This window comes from Epithele typhae (genome assembly GCF_022376455.1).
Source record: "Epithele typhae strain CBS 203.58 chromosome Unknown BXZ73scaffold_87, whole genome shotgun sequence".
NCBI classification, from domain to species: domain Eukaryota; kingdom Fungi; phylum Basidiomycota; class Agaricomycetes; order Polyporales; family Epitheliaceae; genus Epithele; species Epithele typhae.
Genome location: NW_025954278.1, coordinates 45141 through 61188, shown reverse-complemented (window position 1 = coordinate 61188; position 16048 = coordinate 45141). Strand labels below are relative to the sequence as shown.

At 59.2% G+C, this 16048-nt stretch overlaps 7 protein-coding genes across 7 annotated transcripts; 3 read left to right on the top strand and 4 right to left on the bottom strand.

Moving 5' to 3' along the window:
* Window positions 1–387: 387 nt before the first annotated feature.
* BXZ73DRAFT_54977 (uncharacterized protein) lies at window positions 388–1808 on the top strand (the record flags this gene model as incomplete). Its single annotated transcript, XM_048021254.1, has 5 exons — window positions 388–457; window positions 586–878; window positions 934–1012; window positions 1069–1397; window positions 1584–1808. 5 exons carry the CDS (start codon window positions 388–390, stop codon window positions 1806–1808), a joined length of 996 nt encoding a protein of 331 aa, XP_047872546.1.
* A 201-nt stretch (window positions 1809–2009) lies between these two features.
* Window positions 2010–2690, bottom strand: BXZ73DRAFT_92816 (uncharacterized protein; the record flags this gene model as incomplete). Its single annotated transcript, XM_048026491.1, has 2 exons — window positions 2010–2509; window positions 2561–2690. 2 exons carry the CDS (start codon window positions 2688–2690, stop codon window positions 2010–2012), a joined length of 630 nt encoding a protein of 209 aa, XP_047872545.1.
* Window positions 2691–3241: 551 nt separating this feature from the next.
* On the top strand, window positions 3242–4284 carry BXZ73DRAFT_106618 (uncharacterized protein; the record flags this gene model as incomplete). Its single annotated transcript, XM_048016666.1, has 4 exons — window positions 3242–3329; window positions 3388–3764; window positions 3827–4190; window positions 4253–4284. 4 exons carry the CDS (start codon window positions 3242–3244, stop codon window positions 4282–4284), a joined length of 861 nt encoding a protein of 286 aa, XP_047872544.1.
* A 216-nt stretch (window positions 4285–4500) lies between these two features.
* On the bottom strand, window positions 4501–5706 carry BXZ73DRAFT_55032 (uncharacterized protein; the record flags this gene model as incomplete). The annotated part of the gene is made up of 5 exons (XM_048021267.1): window positions 4501–4683; window positions 4741–5057; window positions 5120–5198; window positions 5296–5585; window positions 5634–5706. The coding sequence occupies 5 exons, from the start codon at window positions 5704–5706 to the stop codon at window positions 4501–4503; spliced, it is 942 nt and encodes a 313-aa protein (XP_047872543.1).
* Window positions 5707–9410: 3704 nt separating this feature from the next.
* Window positions 9411–9908, top strand: BXZ73DRAFT_54984 (uncharacterized protein; the record flags this gene model as incomplete). Its single annotated transcript, XM_048021257.1, has 1 exon — window positions 9411–9908. The coding sequence occupies one exon, from the start codon at window positions 9411–9413 to the stop codon at window positions 9906–9908; it is 498 nt and encodes a 165-aa protein (XP_047872542.1).
* A 271-nt stretch (window positions 9909–10179) lies between these two features.
* BXZ73DRAFT_92814 (NAD-P-binding protein) lies at window positions 10180–11237 on the bottom strand (the record flags this gene model as incomplete). Its single annotated transcript, XM_048026490.1, has 4 exons — window positions 10180–10530; window positions 10586–10644; window positions 10704–11156; window positions 11210–11237. The coding sequence occupies 4 exons, from the start codon at window positions 11235–11237 to the stop codon at window positions 10180–10182; spliced, it is 891 nt and encodes a 296-aa protein (XP_047872541.1).
* A 1374-nt stretch (window positions 11238–12611) lies between these two features.
* Window positions 12612–13871, bottom strand: BXZ73DRAFT_54962 (HET-domain-containing protein; the record flags this gene model as incomplete). Its single annotated transcript, XM_048021251.1, has 3 exons — window positions 12612–13254; window positions 13303–13518; window positions 13726–13871. 3 exons carry the CDS (start codon window positions 13869–13871, stop codon window positions 12612–12614), a joined length of 1005 nt encoding a protein of 334 aa, XP_047872540.1.
* Between the last annotated feature and the right edge of the window lie 2177 nt (window positions 13872–16048).

Genomic DNA, 16048 nt, shown 5'->3' with positions numbered 1-16048 from the left:
GCTCTCACGACGAAGTTTTTCAACGGAGCCCGTTTCGATCACGGGCCGCTCTCGTCGGACGAACTCGGAGCCCCGCGGACGGAGAGAACGCATCGTCGCTACCCAGAACGCACACCACCCCGTCCAACACCACACTCGAGCCGGCGGTCCGCCGCACAGGGTGACCAACGACCCCGAGGCAGACGCGCATGGGGGCCTGGGATCCCGCTTCCAGCGTGGCGCCCTCATAAGTTCTGCCTGCGCGGCTCGCCGTTACCCACACACAGCGCGCAAATCGGACCCTCGCACTCCGGAGTCATTCCGCCGCCCTTTTCGCCGCCCTTTTCGCCGCCCTTGTCGCCGTCCTTCTTGCTCCCGACCACCCTCCTACGCGTATCCCCAGGCGTGATGGCCGACTACAACACCGTGTTTCAGAACGGTTGGTACATCGGGAACAACCTGAACGCCATCCTCTACGGTGCGTGGTCATCCTGTCTGATTCACTTTGGTGGCGTAGGGCGCTCACGTCGATCTGTACCGCTTGTCCTCCCATCGCGCCTCTTCCCCCGCTTGCCCCGTTCAACGCATCCCGTAATCAACGTTTAGGCATCTACCTCTCTTTGTACTACCTCACGATCCGCTTCACCCTCAACGGACGTCGGCGCCCGCACAAGAATGGGCGCTCGGACCGGCTTTTCATTGTTCTCAGCACCTTCCTGCTCACAATGATCACCGCGTGGCTCATCGTGCAAGCTATATTCGGGCAGGAGATGTGGGTCGTGAACGAAAACTACCCGGGCGGTACCGCTCAGTATTTTCAAGACCATGCCGCGGTGTGGTACGAGACGTTCGGCTCCGCGGCGTCTGTCGCTATCAACGCTGCGACGGACGCGTTCTTGGTGAGTCCAGTTTGCTGCATCTTGAGAAAACGGCATTAAAACAGCTCTGGGCCAGGTATATCGTCTTTATGTCGTATGGGGGCTGAGCAAATGGATCATCGTCATTCCCAGCCTCTTCTACGTCGCCAGCGTCGGTGCGTCTACCTCACCTCGCGTCCGTCGCTCGCGGCTGACGTCTCCGCCCGCGCAGTCCTCGGCATCGTCACCTGCGTCGTCTCCGGGCTCCCGAACGCGAACTTCTTCGCCGGGCTCGCGTCCGAGATCGCGCTCGCGTACTCGGGCGTGAGCATGGGCCTGAACGTGTTCTGCACCGTGCTCATCTGCGCGCGCATCTTCTGGATCTCCCGCCGGATGAAGGCGACCCTCGGCCACGGCGTCTCGCGCACGTACACCGGCGCGGCGTCGATCGTCGTCGAGAGCATGCTCCCGTACACCGTCTTCGCCGTCGCGTACCTCGTCACGCTCGGGCTCGAGAGCCCGCTCGCGATCTTCTTCCTCACGCCGTACGTGATGTTCTCGGTGAGTCCCTTCCGTCTCCCTGTCTTTCTTTCGCCCCGGACACGTGCGCAGGTGATGGGCGGAGTGGTGTGGGTGCGCGGGTGCGCGTGTGTCGCGAATCGCTGTCGATGGGGCTGTCGTTCGTGGATCTCCAGACGCTGACTTTCGAATTCACATCTTCTCTTCGGCTCCACTGCTCTCGTACAGGTTCTCTCCCCGCAGATGATCATGCTTCGTGTCCTCATGGGTCGCGGGCTCTCCGCTGAGACCACCATGGGTACGGCGACGGGTACCGCATTGCGTTATGGTGGTGTTACCGGGGCGTCCGGGACGACAGCCCAGGACACGGATGGTACAGACCACACAGCAATCAACTTATCGAACCTGTCGAAGAGCACGTTCACACAGACGAAAGCGTCGGATATAGTGTAGTCTGTAGGGGTATGACCTTCACTCGTTCTCTGTATGACTATCTGGCGGTGTACGTAGTAGCAAGTGGACTATACCCATACCATGAAATTTCCCGGTTTGAAGTCGCTGTGTTCAGCACGAAGAACGGATATACATACTACATTGCAGCGCGTTCGAATATCCCATGACCTAACGGCACAAAAAGATGGCTCGGAACTAAACCTAAATCCGTACTTCGCTCTGAGCGCGCGTAGCGCGGTCTACCGCAAGCCACTCCGTCCAGTGATCCCACATCGTCGCGTAGTACGCCTCGACGTCCAAGCACTTCATCTCGCCCCATTCGCGCTCCGTCGCAAAGTCCCTGTCGAACGGCTCCCCGGGCTCGAGGCTGGCGTCCGCGGCGCAGAGCGTGTGGTCCTTCAGGATCGCGAGGCAGTGCTCCATGTGGTGCGTGCTCGACGCGCTCAGCTCGTCCTCCTCCGCGAGCACCTTGCGCATCGCGCGGAGGCAGTGGAGCTGGTGGAACATGTTCACGTTGAAGATGCGGTGCAGGGGCCCGAGGCGGACGTTGCCCTGGTCGGCGGGCGTGGCGGTGTAGAGCCACTCGAGGTAGGCGTTCGGGGCGGTGATGTTGTAGCGCGCGGACTCCTCGATGCGCATCAGGACGTGCGGACGCGCGTTGGCGACGTGAAGGCGTTCGGGAACGTCATCTTCGACGAAGGCTGAGGAGTTGCATAAGTATTGTGCTAAGCGAGAGCCTGGCTCGAGCGTACTGAAGTGTGAATGAGGCGGGGGTCGTCGGGAAAGCGCTTTGTTTATTGGTTGTAGAATCGACTTGTTGGTGAGCGAGCTTAGAATTGCGAGTACGAGGAGGGCCGCCAGGCGAACTAGGCGCCAGAACATATCGAAGGTGGGGGAGGTGGGCGCAAGGTGGGCGGGAACGCAAGGCCACGGACGGCTGACTACTCATGATCAATCCCGGGCGACTGGGTGGCCACTTAACGGCGATGTAGAAGCGTCTGGTGCGGCCGGGGCTTGTAAGCTTCCATCTGCTATTCGGTGCGGTGCGCATGGAAGGTTGGTCAGAGGAAATGAGAGTTCCCTTCGTCGGCCGTCAATTGTGAGTAGGTGGTGACTGGGGTCCGGGGATGAGCGTCTCCGATAGTTGCATTATCCCCACGGCGGGCTTGGGGCGGGCCGCTCAAAAGCCTCTTCAGCGCCTGGCCAATTAGCTCTCCGCTGTCCGCTGTCCGCAACCTAGGCCTATCGTGAGCATCTCAATCCACACGCCGCATTCCTAGACTATGCCCAAACGCCGACCCTGGGACTAGATGTGATGCACTGGATCCCTTTCGCAGCAGTCTCTCCCATGCCTAGCTCGAACTGCCCGCCGCCCAGCCGTCCTCCAACTTCGAGCGTATCATCATCTCCATCTGCAGCTGAGAAATCAACCCATGTCCAACAGCAAAGAAGAATATCAAGGGCTCCTTTTTGATGATGGGTCTCTAGAGAATGACAATTCTATCATCGAGTCTTCCGCAGGTGAGCCGTGGGTAATACCGTATCAACTCACAGGTGACTTACACAGGTGGTTCTTCAGATGCAGACGCGTCTGCGAAGGACGTCTCGGGGCTTTCCTCACTTGCAAAATGGATCGTTTCAGCCTTGCTTGTCATATGTTTTACCGACGTCGTTGGTTTCCTCTACCTTGTTCGTTCCTTCGCGACGGTCTACCAAGATCCACACTATGCGACGAACCTCGAGTACGCAGACTCGTACATCGGTCTGAAGGAGCTCTACGCCAGCGGCAGAATCAACTCGTCTGCGATCGATCCCATTTTCGTGCGCCCGCGAGTATCAGCGCAGGTGTACGAAGACGATCCCGACAACCTCACGCCACTCGGGGAGCGCGACTACTGGCGGGACGGGTTTGGGAGAGCGTCGCCACATGAGCGGAGGCTGTATGTAACGCCTACGGTAAGTCTAGGTCTCGGTACACGGCCGGCGCCCAGAGACATACTCACTTCACGATGGGACAGACACGCACGGTCGTGCAGTTCAGAGCCATCGACTTCGGCATGGAAGAATGCGAACTCGTCTTCACTCTTCCGACGCCCGGGGAACCCTTGGAGCGCGGCGCGTTCTTCAGCATCGACCCTACTTCTCGGTTCGACGTCTTCCGCCTCGATGCAGACCGTCCCATCGACGTCCAGAAGCTGTCGTTTCGCTCGCGCCCCAAGATCTCCGAGCGCGTGGCGCGGAATATCGCACTCAGGGTGGGTGAAGACACACAGGTGCATCGTTTCGGCTGCCCGGCCACCTCCCTTCACGTCTTCGAAGTGGCGTGCGCGGCGGGAACGGAGTGCATGTTGGACACTTGGTCGTCTCAGAACACGACGTTCGGTGAGTGTGTCACGAGGGATAAAGTTGGAACTAGACGTACTGATATGCGGCGTCGGCCTTAGGCGCAAACATGTACCAATACCAGACCGTCTGAGGACGCTTAATGCTTTCGATGGGGAATCCAATAGATTCCGTCTGCCACGGCGCTAGTCTCTACGTAGGTAAAGACACGAGTCTGTATGCATTGATGATGTGACCTTTACGCACTTCCGCCATTTATCGTATCGACTGAATCGCGATGGGTGTAGACCGCACATTTCGTCAGGAAACTACAGAAACATACAACAGTCGACAGTTACAACAGTTAAATTCAAGCTTCGCTGGTCATCGAGCGTTTGCTGGAGACGTCCTGCAGATTCATGGCGTCGGGGTCGTTACCGTTATCCTGCTCGACCGAGGCGAGGACGGGCCACTGCGAAGTGTGCCCAGCAGCCCCAGCGCCGGCACCCCGGCCCATCAGAAGTCGTAAGATAATCATCTGCGGAGAGATGCACTGCGGCAGCGCATCAGCCTCTTCCCACTCAACACCGAAAGCAACGACAGCGCTTACCATGAACATCACGTAGAACGACAAGAAAAGGATCTCGAGCGGGTGGTTGAGCCCGAGCGTGACCAGGTACGCGACGCCGAAGAGCGCGTAGGGGAGCATGGACTCGACGATCATCGCCATCGGCCCGGAGTACGCCCTCGCGAGCGGGTCCCCGACGCGGCGCGACGCCCACATGATCCGCCCGCAGATGAGGCAGGTGCAGGTGACGTTCATCGCGATGCTGACGGCCGAGTACGAGAGCGCGACGCGCGACGACAGTCCGAGGAAGAAGTCGCTGTTCGGCTGGCCAGAGATCACGCAGGTCGCGATGCCGAGCGCTACCAGTGCGGGCGGTGTCAGAGCGGAACGCGGGCGAAGGGAGCGGGGAACGCGGGCGCACCGGCTGTGCCCAGCCAGAGGAAACACGGGAATAGAATGACAGACGGGCGGAGGCCCCACACGACGTACGTCCGGTGGATCTGCGCAGGACGGAGACACAGCATGGTTAGCGTTGCGTTCGGCTCCAGCCTAGCCCGGTTCCAGAAGGAGGCTCTGTCAGACGGTAGACGCACGCACCAGAAAAGCATCGCTGGCCAGATTCATTGCGACGGCCGCGGCTGACCCGAAGGTCTCGTACCACACCGCGGAGTGGTCGGCGAAGTACTGCGCAGTGCCGCCGGGGTAGAACTCGTTCACGACCCACATCTCTTCTCCGAAGATGGCCTGGACGATGAGGAAGGCCGTGACCATGGCGAGCAAGAAGGTGCTGAGAAGCAAGAAGATCTTGTCCGAGCGACCGAAGCGACCTTGTTTGCGCGCATCGAGGATGATCTTCACCGTGGCGAAGTAAAAGACCAACTCAACCCCTGCACGCTCATCAGCGTTGGGGCGCACAGCGGAGGAGGATAGCGTACCGTAGAGAATGGCGTTGAAGTTGTTCCCCACGTACCATCCGTTCTGGAAGATTTGGTTCGTGTTGTCGGCCATCGTTGAACTCCCAGTGCAGAACTAGAGAGGTGACAAGGAGACTGAGGACGCCTGCGATCCGGTGGAGAGAAGGAAGACCCGGCATCGTTCCGGCCCTTAAAAGAAGGTCTGAAAGGGGTCATGCCGTTATGAGCCAGGAACGACCTATTGGACGAGACTTCGCGTGGGAAGGAGGATAGCGGACTGAATAGCCGATGTCAGTATGGATCGATATTCTGACCGCCGACGCGCGCATTGTCCCCGTGCCATGGTAGACGCCATGTATCCTGCTGATGACCTGACCTCCCAGCCGTGGTGTGACAGAAGATCCTCTTGTATGCCAAGCAACAGGAGCCTCACCATGCGTATCTTTCCACTGACAGTGCACTCCAGTGTCAACATCTCAAGTTTGAAGCGAAAACCAAACTTTTGTGAGAATTGATTGACTTGACTATGTCGTTGCTGTCATGGCGCCACGAACTATCCCCACTGTTTTGACTCTAACGGTGTTTGAGTGATCGCCGCCGTCTTCAGACTGGAGGTCGGGTGACCGGGCGTGGCGGCTGGCGGTGCTTATGGGAAGTTAGAACGATTGTTGCAACCCCTTCACTGAAGTCTTGATACTGCAAGCTGCACGTAGTCAATATCCTCCAAATCGCTGGTTCAATCTCACTCACTTCTGTGACTGCACAAGGTCGACGAACAAGCAAACGGCAGATTTGAGCTAAGTTCTAACATCAACCGTCTCAAGAAGTTGAGACTGGGAACACTGACCAAAGCCAGTCTCTACGAACGCGGATACTGAGTGGACAGGTCTGCGAGAGAAGAACCATCGTTGTGAACTGCTTATTATTATTATTATTATTATTCTCATTCTATCCCTATGTGTCACATATGCGCGTGTAACTACACAGCTAAGAACGTATCCCGCATTCGTTTGAATACATGTGTTATGTAACGGGTCTGCGCCCGTAGGCAGTTGCAGAAAGTCCAGCGGCCGCAGGCGCCGCGAATCGTTCAGACGACCGAATCATGCCACGGCGGAATCGCCGCGAGCGCATATGGGATGGGGTAAGTGGGCTTGTCAGTTCCGTATGACGGAGCGCCGGAGCGCGACGAGCTCACACTCGATGTGGAGGAGGTGGGGGATTGGGGGCGAGATGGGCCGAGATGGGACCCCGCAGGCGACGCGCGTTGGTACGACCGGGTCAAGCCAGGCAAGGGTATGCAAACGGGAGGGGCAGGCGACGCGCGTGGACTGTGCCGCGACCGGGTCGAGCCGGGCCCGCAACCGGTAGGTGCGAGTGGGGGAGGGAGGGGAGGGGGTCGGGGAGCGTTCCGTCCGCGTTTGAATGTGGGAGGTCGCACGTCGGGCGCGAGGGTGTTCCACATCGCCTCGAAGTGGCGTGCGTTGTGGCGGTAGCGATGGCCTCGCGCGCGCGCGTGTCTCGCGTGGGCTTTGTAGTGCTTCGCGACTCCGGCCTGGAGGACGTCGGAGTCGTTGTGAACTGCTGCCGTTGTCGTTTGGTTGTCGCGACTCGCAACCTGGAGCACGTGGCAGAGTGATGGCGACGGGAAATGCCATTTCGGGCACGCTCCCGCCTTTTCAGCGCTACGTTGGCGCTTCCTCGTAGCGTTCATCGTCTTCGCCAACTCAGCTTCTGCATTGAAATCGCCAGCTCAGCCCCCCGACAGTATCCCGAGAAACCTGGGCCGGCGAAAAGGTGGGCTCGTGTCTTGCTATCTACCAGCCCAGGCTATAAGCAAGCTCACACTCGGATTCCGAGCACAGGGAGGGTAATAGGCCGCCCACACGACTCATGGGCCCGAGGGACAAAACTTGGCTGCGCGATCTCTCCGAGACAGTCATCACTCTACAGCGCGACTATACAGCCGCTCGAAGCTCGCGGATGTGCCCCCAATAGCCGATTTGCACGCCTTTACCACATCCCTTCGAGCTCCTTGGCTCCATGGCAGGCAGCGACCGATGGTCTGACGGCGACCAACGGCACCTATGGCCGCAAGGCCCATGAAAATGCTAATCCCTCGGTATAACACCGTTATTAAAACTCCACGGATTGGATGGGTCGCATAATGTGGTATTCGCCATGACTGGTTTCCTTTATTGTCCCAGCTCACTCGATCTTTTATTCGCTCAATTGGCACAGACTTACCTCCGCATCCTTATGTTATATTCAGATAACAGAAGTGCACCCCACTTTCAATTGCAAGCGCCCAACGAGGAGAACAATGGCGAATTGGCAACCCCAAAAGCCAGGCGAGCTATGTGACCAAGTCCTCGAGGCTCGCTAAATGTCCGGCCGGCCGCGCCGGAACCTCTCCGCTCTACTTGAATGTCGCTTTGTCTTATTTCGAGCGCATTCGATCTCGCTTCAGCCCTTAGCACACCAGTCGCGTGTAACACAAGAGCGTCTGCCTCCCATCCGCCTCTCTCGCAACTCGCAACATCCCCTTCCACGACAGGTGTCCTGAGCTTCAGGCAAGCTCTCAAATGTCCATCACTACCTCTGTCACCTGTGAGGCCACACTTTCTGTTGACCACAAAACTCGACCACAAGCATCTGCCGACTCGATCGCTTTATAAAGTACGTCGCCCTGTCCCCTCTCCGGCCATCCACCCGAGTACCCATCCCCCCCGCGCACTCCCAGCACTCTTTCCCCGTCCAGCCACTATGTACGGAGTGTCGTTCAAGGCCAACCGCCAGCGCGGCTTCGGCAGGCAGCGCAACACCACCGGCGGCTTCCCCCTCAAGGCCCGGCGGACGCCTCGTTTTCCCGGCCACCTCTCCTTCACCGACGTGACCTCCGTCCCCGGCCTCGAACGCACCGCCTCCTCCGCCTCCTCCGCCTCTTGCGACTCCGACGCGTCCGAGTACCTCCCCACTCCTCCCTCCGCCGAGCCCCTCCCCACCCTGCCTCCCCTCTCCGCGACGCAGATCGCCAACCGCGAGCGGCTCGCGGCCGCTCTCGCCACCCTCGCCACGCGCGACGACCTCGACGCCAAGCAGTTCGTCGACGCCTACCACGCCGGCGACATCCAGCGCCGCACCGCGGAGGGGTTCCTTGAGACAGAGCTCCAGTTCGCCGCCCACCACGAGCGCCGCGACCAGCTCGACGCGTTCCACGCCGCGCACGATGAGGAAGCGGTCCGCGAGCGCGAGGAGCGACGCGCGGAGAAGGCTCGCCTGAAGCGGGAGCGCAGGGAGGCGGAGCGCGCCGAGCAGATCCGCGTCCAGAGCGAGCTCGCGGAGGCGGAGCGCGCCGAACGGATCCGCGTCGAGCGGGAGCGCGCGGAGGCGGAGGAGCGCCGCCGCCAGGAGCTGCTGAGGGCGGAAAGGGAAGCGGAGGTGCGGAAGGCCCTACGGAAGCAGCGCGAGGTGGAGGAGCGGCGGCGGGCTGAGCAGGCCCGTCGCGAGCAGGAGTGGCGCCAGAAAGAGGAGGACGAGGCCCGCCGTGTCTTCCGAGACAACTGGCGTCATTTCGACGCCGAGCAGGTCCGGCGCGCTCGGGAGAGAGAAGAGGGGTTCTGGCGCGCCAGGCAGGAAGACGTTCGACGAAAGGAAGAGCAACAAGCTGCGCAGGCGGCCGAAGAGCAGCGTCGCCGCGAGTTCGCCCACAAGCAGGAGCATGAGCGTCGCCGTGAGTTCGCCCACAAGCAGGAGCAAGAGCGTCTCAGGCAAGCAGCCGAAGAGGAGGCCCGCCGAATGGGGGCGCAGCCACGTGAAGCCCAGGCAGCCCCCTGGCCCGCCCCCGACCCCGCAGCCCAACGCGCGCAGGAATATGCCGACCATGACCGTAAGGTCCAGAGGAACCTTGCACGCATCAACGCCTGCGCATTCGGCAAAGATGCACCGCTCATCGCCGCCAGGTATGAAGCGACTTGGAAGGCTATCAAAGACTCGCCCGACTCCGCATTCGAGTACAAGAATTTCCCGTTCCCTGTCTTTTTCCCCCTCGACATCCCTCCTCTCCCAGCGCACATAACGTACGAACGCGTCAAGGCCTTCGTTCTAAGCCCGGTGCGCTCCAATGGGGAAATTTCTAACCGCAAGCAAATCAAGGACGAGACCCGCCGCTGGCACCCGGACCACTTCTCAAAGACCCTTCGCAAGGTCAGAGAGGACCACCGGGACCTTGTGAAAGAGGCCGCGGACGTCGTGATTCGTTGCCTGACGGATCTGAAGGCGGACCCGACCATCTAGCAGTCTCCGTGCTCGACTCTACCCCATGTTACCTTGGTGATGATCCCCATTCTTTTGCACCCTTTCTTCAATCCACTGCTTGATTCACCCTGTATCGATGGCTCGCCATGCCCTCTTTCTTTACTCATGCTATTCCCTCGCGATATGCTCACAGTCCCATCATGTATTTACTGCCTTGCGTATGCTCAATATCACATGTCTTTTATTTAGAAAACTCTGGATCGAATGGAACGAAGCTCGGAAGAACTGATCGCCACAGTACCTGCATCAACTACAACGAATTACGCTTTTCCAGGTCATCCGACCACGAAGCATACTCTTCTACATCTTTCCTCACCCCTTCAGCATACTCACTCAAGAACGCGACCGAGTCGAGGCCCAACGGCAAGTGCATCGGCGGGTCGTCCAACTTGCTCAACTCGTAGATCCTCGCCACTCCCTTCACCGCGTCGCTGTGACCAAAACGCGCCGCAGCATCTCCATCGTTGACACCCTCCGCAAACGACCGACGCACGATGGACACCGTCAAAGATGGGTCAGAGTACGCAGGATGCTGAGGGACGAGCTGCAACTTGTGCTGGATGCCAGTGCTTCCAAACGCCCCAGGCTCAACGCACGTAATCTACGAGGGGAAAGTGAGTCGACGCGTTGCATTCCAAGCATTTTGGATTGCTCACCTTGATGTTCCAGTCGGGATGAACTTCCATGCTCAGTGTCTCCGAGAATCCTTCCAAAGCTGCGGCCCCATCCTCGGTCAGCCGGTCACAACGTTCACGGGCAAACCAATCCACTCACCATGCTTCGCCGCCCCGTAGAAGCCCATGTTCGGGAACGCGACGAGCCCCACCGCCGCGCTGTTCTGGATGAGCCTCCCGCCCCTCGGGACGTTCACATCCCTGAACACCCGCAACGCCTCCTGCGAGACGTACACCGCGCCCCAGAAGTCGACCTCAAACAGCGCGCGGGCGTCCGCGTCGGGCGTGCCCTCGGCCTCGCCCGCGAGCACATAGCCCGCGTTGTTGAAGACGACGTCGACGCGGCCGAAGGTGTCGAGCGCGAGCGCGAAGGCGGCCTTGATCTCCTTCGGATGGGTGACATCGACGCGGGTGACGAGGAGTTGCGCGGCGGGGTACTGGGCGGAGAGGGTCGAGAGGGTCGAGGGGTTGCGGAGAGTGGCGACAACACGGTCGCCGTGGCCGAGGGCGCACCGAGCCATTTCGAGGCCGAAGCCAGAGGAGGTGCCAGTGACTAAGATTCGGTGAGACATGGTTTGCGCTGGGAGGGGAGGAATGGGTGCGTACTAAACCACACTCGCGAGGGAGAAGACATATTTCTGATGATGTTGTGCAGGCAGTGGATGAGGGAGTATGCCCTGGTCGGCCGTCGAGCCTTCATTTTATCCAGTATCGATGGGTGTCAATGAACCAGTCAGATGGATTAACGCATATTCAACTATTGATTCTGCAAAGCCTGCTCTTCCCCGAATGGAGCCACAGGCTGAACCAGATATCCCGACCGGCTTTGGTATCTCCGTTAGGCATGGATTTAGGTGCTACAACCACATCGCCGAAGGCCTGACCTCCATGAATCCCGATCGGCTCATGCTTCCACATGTGTTCGGGCTTCGCACATATAATAATGAAGATCAATCTGTGAACACGTATCAGCACACAGGCATAAGTGGGAGGGAAAAGAAAGCCGACGAACAAAATGCTCTAGTCCGCACACCCATACCCGACCGACATGTCCAGAACCCACGTCCTCGCCCCGGGGCTCCGCGGTGTCCTCCGTACCGTCACATTCACATAGTGCGACGGGCCCTCATCGAAGTGCTCACGGAACGTACGCGAGAACGCGCTCCACGCCGTCCTATGCGCGTCCCACTCCTCGACGTGCTCCGTGCTCATGTGCTCCCCGTTCTCGCATGCGCCGACGCCCGCCTGACTGTCGAACACCACAGACACGTAGTGCCGACGCGGGCTCCCCGCGCGGAGAGTGTGCATGCTAGCCGCGCGCCTGCACAGCGCAGGTTCGTCGTGGCAGACGCCGAGGACGACGCGGGCGTGGCGGTCGCGCGCGGAAAACACGAGCACGAGCGGGACCGCACCCGTCCAGAGCGGCCCGTAGCTGGCGTGGCTTGAGGAAGAGGGTTGGGGCGCGGTCCTCACGCCGACGAGCGTCCATCCTCCGTCCCGCACCCGGTCGAGCATCCCCTGGGCGATGTGGAACGGGGCGCGGACCCCGTTCGTCAGCCAGAAGAGCTCCTCCTCGAGATTGAAGCCAAGATCGAGCCTACGCGTAGGCAAAGCCCGGTACGCGGGCCGCGGGGAGATGTAGATCTCCCGGTAATGCCACGCGCCGATGTACACCCCGCCGCCGGGCGGGCGCGAGACGGGGTGCGCGCGCATGGCGGGGTGCGCGTGCACGTCGGGCGGGGTTCTGCTGAGGTAAACCAGGCGGCAGTAAGGGACGGCGATGGAGTTGGGCTGGATGCGGGCGCAATAGTACAGCGGGCGGCCTTGAATGGTGGTGTTGGTTCGGTCGCGGCAGAGGACGAGGAAGAGACTGCGGGCGCCGTTTTTGCATAGGATGTGGACGAGGGCAAAGTCGTCTCCGAGATCGGCCATGAGGAACCTGACCCGAACACCGTGAGGGGTAATCGTTAACGCGAGGTCCTCCACTCGAATCTATTGACGTTTGATCTCAGATGTTAGACCGGGACAAAGCTTCAATTGGCACACTGCTCACCTGGGCCACCCCGCTAAAACCATCAACTGTATGGCTCAGCGTGTGCGACATGATGTTGCCAGCATCGCGAAAGTGAGAGGGAGAGGGAGCGAAGAGATGGACTCTAGGATCTTCCTTCGCTATTGAAACCGCTTGGTTTCTCCTCACACGAAAGTCGATGTCGAACTTGAGGTCCATCGACGAGGCTGCAGGCCCCCAAGCGAACAAGGAAGTGTCGGCCGACGTCTTCATGATCCCCTCTTGCAGACGATAGAAAGCATTCTGACCTTCTCCGTACAGCGTGGGCAAGTTGATGCCAAACAAGCCAAATAAGCTGTAAGCCTCGTCCTCCACTCGCGTCGTCTTGCGTCGTGCAGCCCAAGACATCCGAGCGGCGATGCTGATTTCCGTGACGTCCATCTCCATCCGAAGCACCGCCTGTGGAATGCCGGTGGCCGCCTCGAGGGACTTGGCGAGCTCGAACTTGGTTCCCAGCGGGGTCCAGTCGACAGCGAAGAAGAGGACGGTCTTCGGCGCGATGAGCTCTTGAAGTGTCCACCCGCGACCGTGCCACTTGCTTGTCTCGAAGAACGTCGCAATAGTCGTCAGCGACATCACGCTGTCGGTGTCGGAGTGGACGTCGATGGAAGTGTCGGCGATCGGAGACTCCCAATTCTCGGCGGTAACATCGCTGAGATACGCGTAGCAGACATCCGCGAGGGCGTAGTAGCGGAACATGGAGTTGATCGCCTCGGTCAGCTGGGCGCTGGATTCCTTATCGATGCAACACGTGTCGGCCCAGGCCCATGAGTACCCGTCCTTCTCGGCAAAGGTGAGGAACTGGCGAATCTTGGGCGACACGAGGTCGCGAGGAGACTCAGCTCTGACCGAAGGAGAGGGAGGCGCTGACTCGATGGCGAGAGGTAGTGATGACAGGTTGGGGACCATTGTGAAGGTAGAAGTCGACGTGCCTACAGGACTCTCTTGATCCCTCTTTGAAGAGCGGAAGGTCGAGAAAATGCGAGAGCCCCTGTCTTTCGTTGTCGGCGACAAGGAGGAGGACCGCCTTGAGCGTCCGCCGAAATCGAACTGCTTCTCGAGGTCAAGAATGCGCTGGAATGTGTCTTCCTTTCCGGGCGGTTCCCAAACATGAGAGAGGATAGCGTATCCTCCGGGAACATCTTCAGGGCGAGCGAAGGACTTGAGTTCTGCCGTTCTTGTGCAAAGGAGCCACATACTAATGCGCTAAGAATGAGTGTTGGGTAAAAAAAAGCGAAAACACTAACCTCTGGTGAATCTTATCGGACGACGAGTCGCCGCTACGCAAATGAGGATGGCTGCCTTGTATGAGCTGGCAGTCTGTCTTTATATGCTGACCGTGGGACGGGATAGGAGTCATCTGCCACACTGTGCTTCTTCAGCGTCAGACGGTGCGGGATGCTATGTGGCGAAGTGATGGGTATGGCCAATATGATCTTCAAGGTCGAACTGAGGAATGGAAAAAAGCCACTTGAATTCGCCGTTGTACCCGTCATTGAGGAACCTACTGCTTTACAGCAGCCAAGTTATCCGACCATGACGCGTAGCTTTCCACCTCCTCCTTCAAGTCTGCAATGTAGCCCCGCAAGAAGTTTACCGCGTCCAGCCCCAGCGGCAGGTGCAACGGCGGCTTCTCCAGCATGCTCAGCTCGTACGCCTTCTCCATCCATTTAACCGGATCGCTCCCTCCATCAAATGCTCCTTTGGCAAACGACCGACGAACAGCGGAGGTTGTCGTCGTCGGGTTACTATCTGCCACGTGCTGGTAAGTAATTTGGATGGCGCCGACGATGTCGGTCATGAACGCGCAAGGCTCGATGCACGTCACCTAACCAAGCAAGGGAATGAGCGATCCGCGCTGACGAGCCATTCCAAGCCTATGCACTCATCCTGATGTTCCACTCCGGAAGGACCTCCTTCCTCAACGTCTCTGACCACCCTTCCAGCGCTGGAAGACGCTCCTCTCAAACCCCAAACATCGCAATGAAACGACCAATGAAGACTCACCGTGCTTCGCGGCAGAATAGAACGACAACGTGGGGACCCCGATGAGGCCCGCGGCTGCACTGTTCTGAATCAAGTGCCCGCCGCGCGGCTCGTTGACGTCCCGGAACACTCGAACCGCCTCCTGCGATACCTGCACCGCGCCCCAAAAGTCGACTTCGAACACTGCGCGGGCGTCGGCGTCGGGGGTGGCCTCCGCCTCGCCCGCGACGACATATCCAGCGTTGTTGAAGACGACATCTATCCGGCCGAAGGTCTCGAGCGCGAGCGCGAAGGCCGCTCTGAACTCCTCGAGCTTGGTGACGTCGACGCGGGTAATGAGGAGCTGGGAGGTGGGGTGCTCGGCGGCGAGGGTGTCGAGGACTGAGGGCTTGCGGAGGGTGGCGACCACGCGGTCGCCGTGGGCGAGAGCGCAGCGAACCATGGCGAAGCCAAAGCCAGTGGATGCGCCCGTTACTGCCAGTAGATGCGTGAGCTCCAGGTGCACTCGACGACGGCATTCGTTGACTCACTGAACCACACTCGTGAGGTCATGATAGTGAAGGTGGTAGGAAGGGCTCGGAGTGGGAGCAACAAGTGATAGGTGGAGTTTATGGGTGTGGGTGTGGGGGTGGGTGGTGCATTCTCAGGGCCAGAGTCCGCCTTTCTATAGATTGGCGGGTTCTGCTGCGCATATATTGAGCCATGTACCGATCGGCGCGAGGAGAAGGAGTACGTAGACGCCATGATGGCTCATCTCTGGTCGGATACATTGTAGCGCCCAATGACTTGCGTGTGTTGAATCGTAAACGACGTCCTACAGACGTTCTGTCGTGAACAACAAGCGAAGCTACAGCAGAGACAACAGAGGAAGAATGTATTGAAAACTTGTGTACTTAGCCCGCTGCTTGATGGACCAAAGTTCGGTTCGAGGTGCGGGCACCGTGGGCACTGAGGCAGCTTCCCAAGCAAAATTGGCATATGCGCGATGATCCATCGGTATAGCATTCATACAGATAGTGGGATGTTGTCGTGGACAGGAGTACGTAGGTGAACGGACGTGGCAGCGTAACGATACGTGGCAGCATAATATGCAAAAGCGCGCAGAGTCCAGTGACCGACGGCGCAGAGGGAACGGGGACGGCGACAGAAAGAAAGGACGCAACCGAAAAAAAAACACGGGCTAATCTACCTGGCTGGACTGGACCGGCATGTAGGAGGACAGCACAAGGGGGGCGCGACACGATCACATCGAGCACAGCTGCGAGAGGGGAGGGAGGTCGAGAAAGACGCGAACGGCGCAGCGGAACGCGGGCAGTAGTGAGAAGGCAAAGGACAGGGAGAAAGCGGAGGGCACGGGCGTTGATATGTATTGCGATGTGATTAGTCGA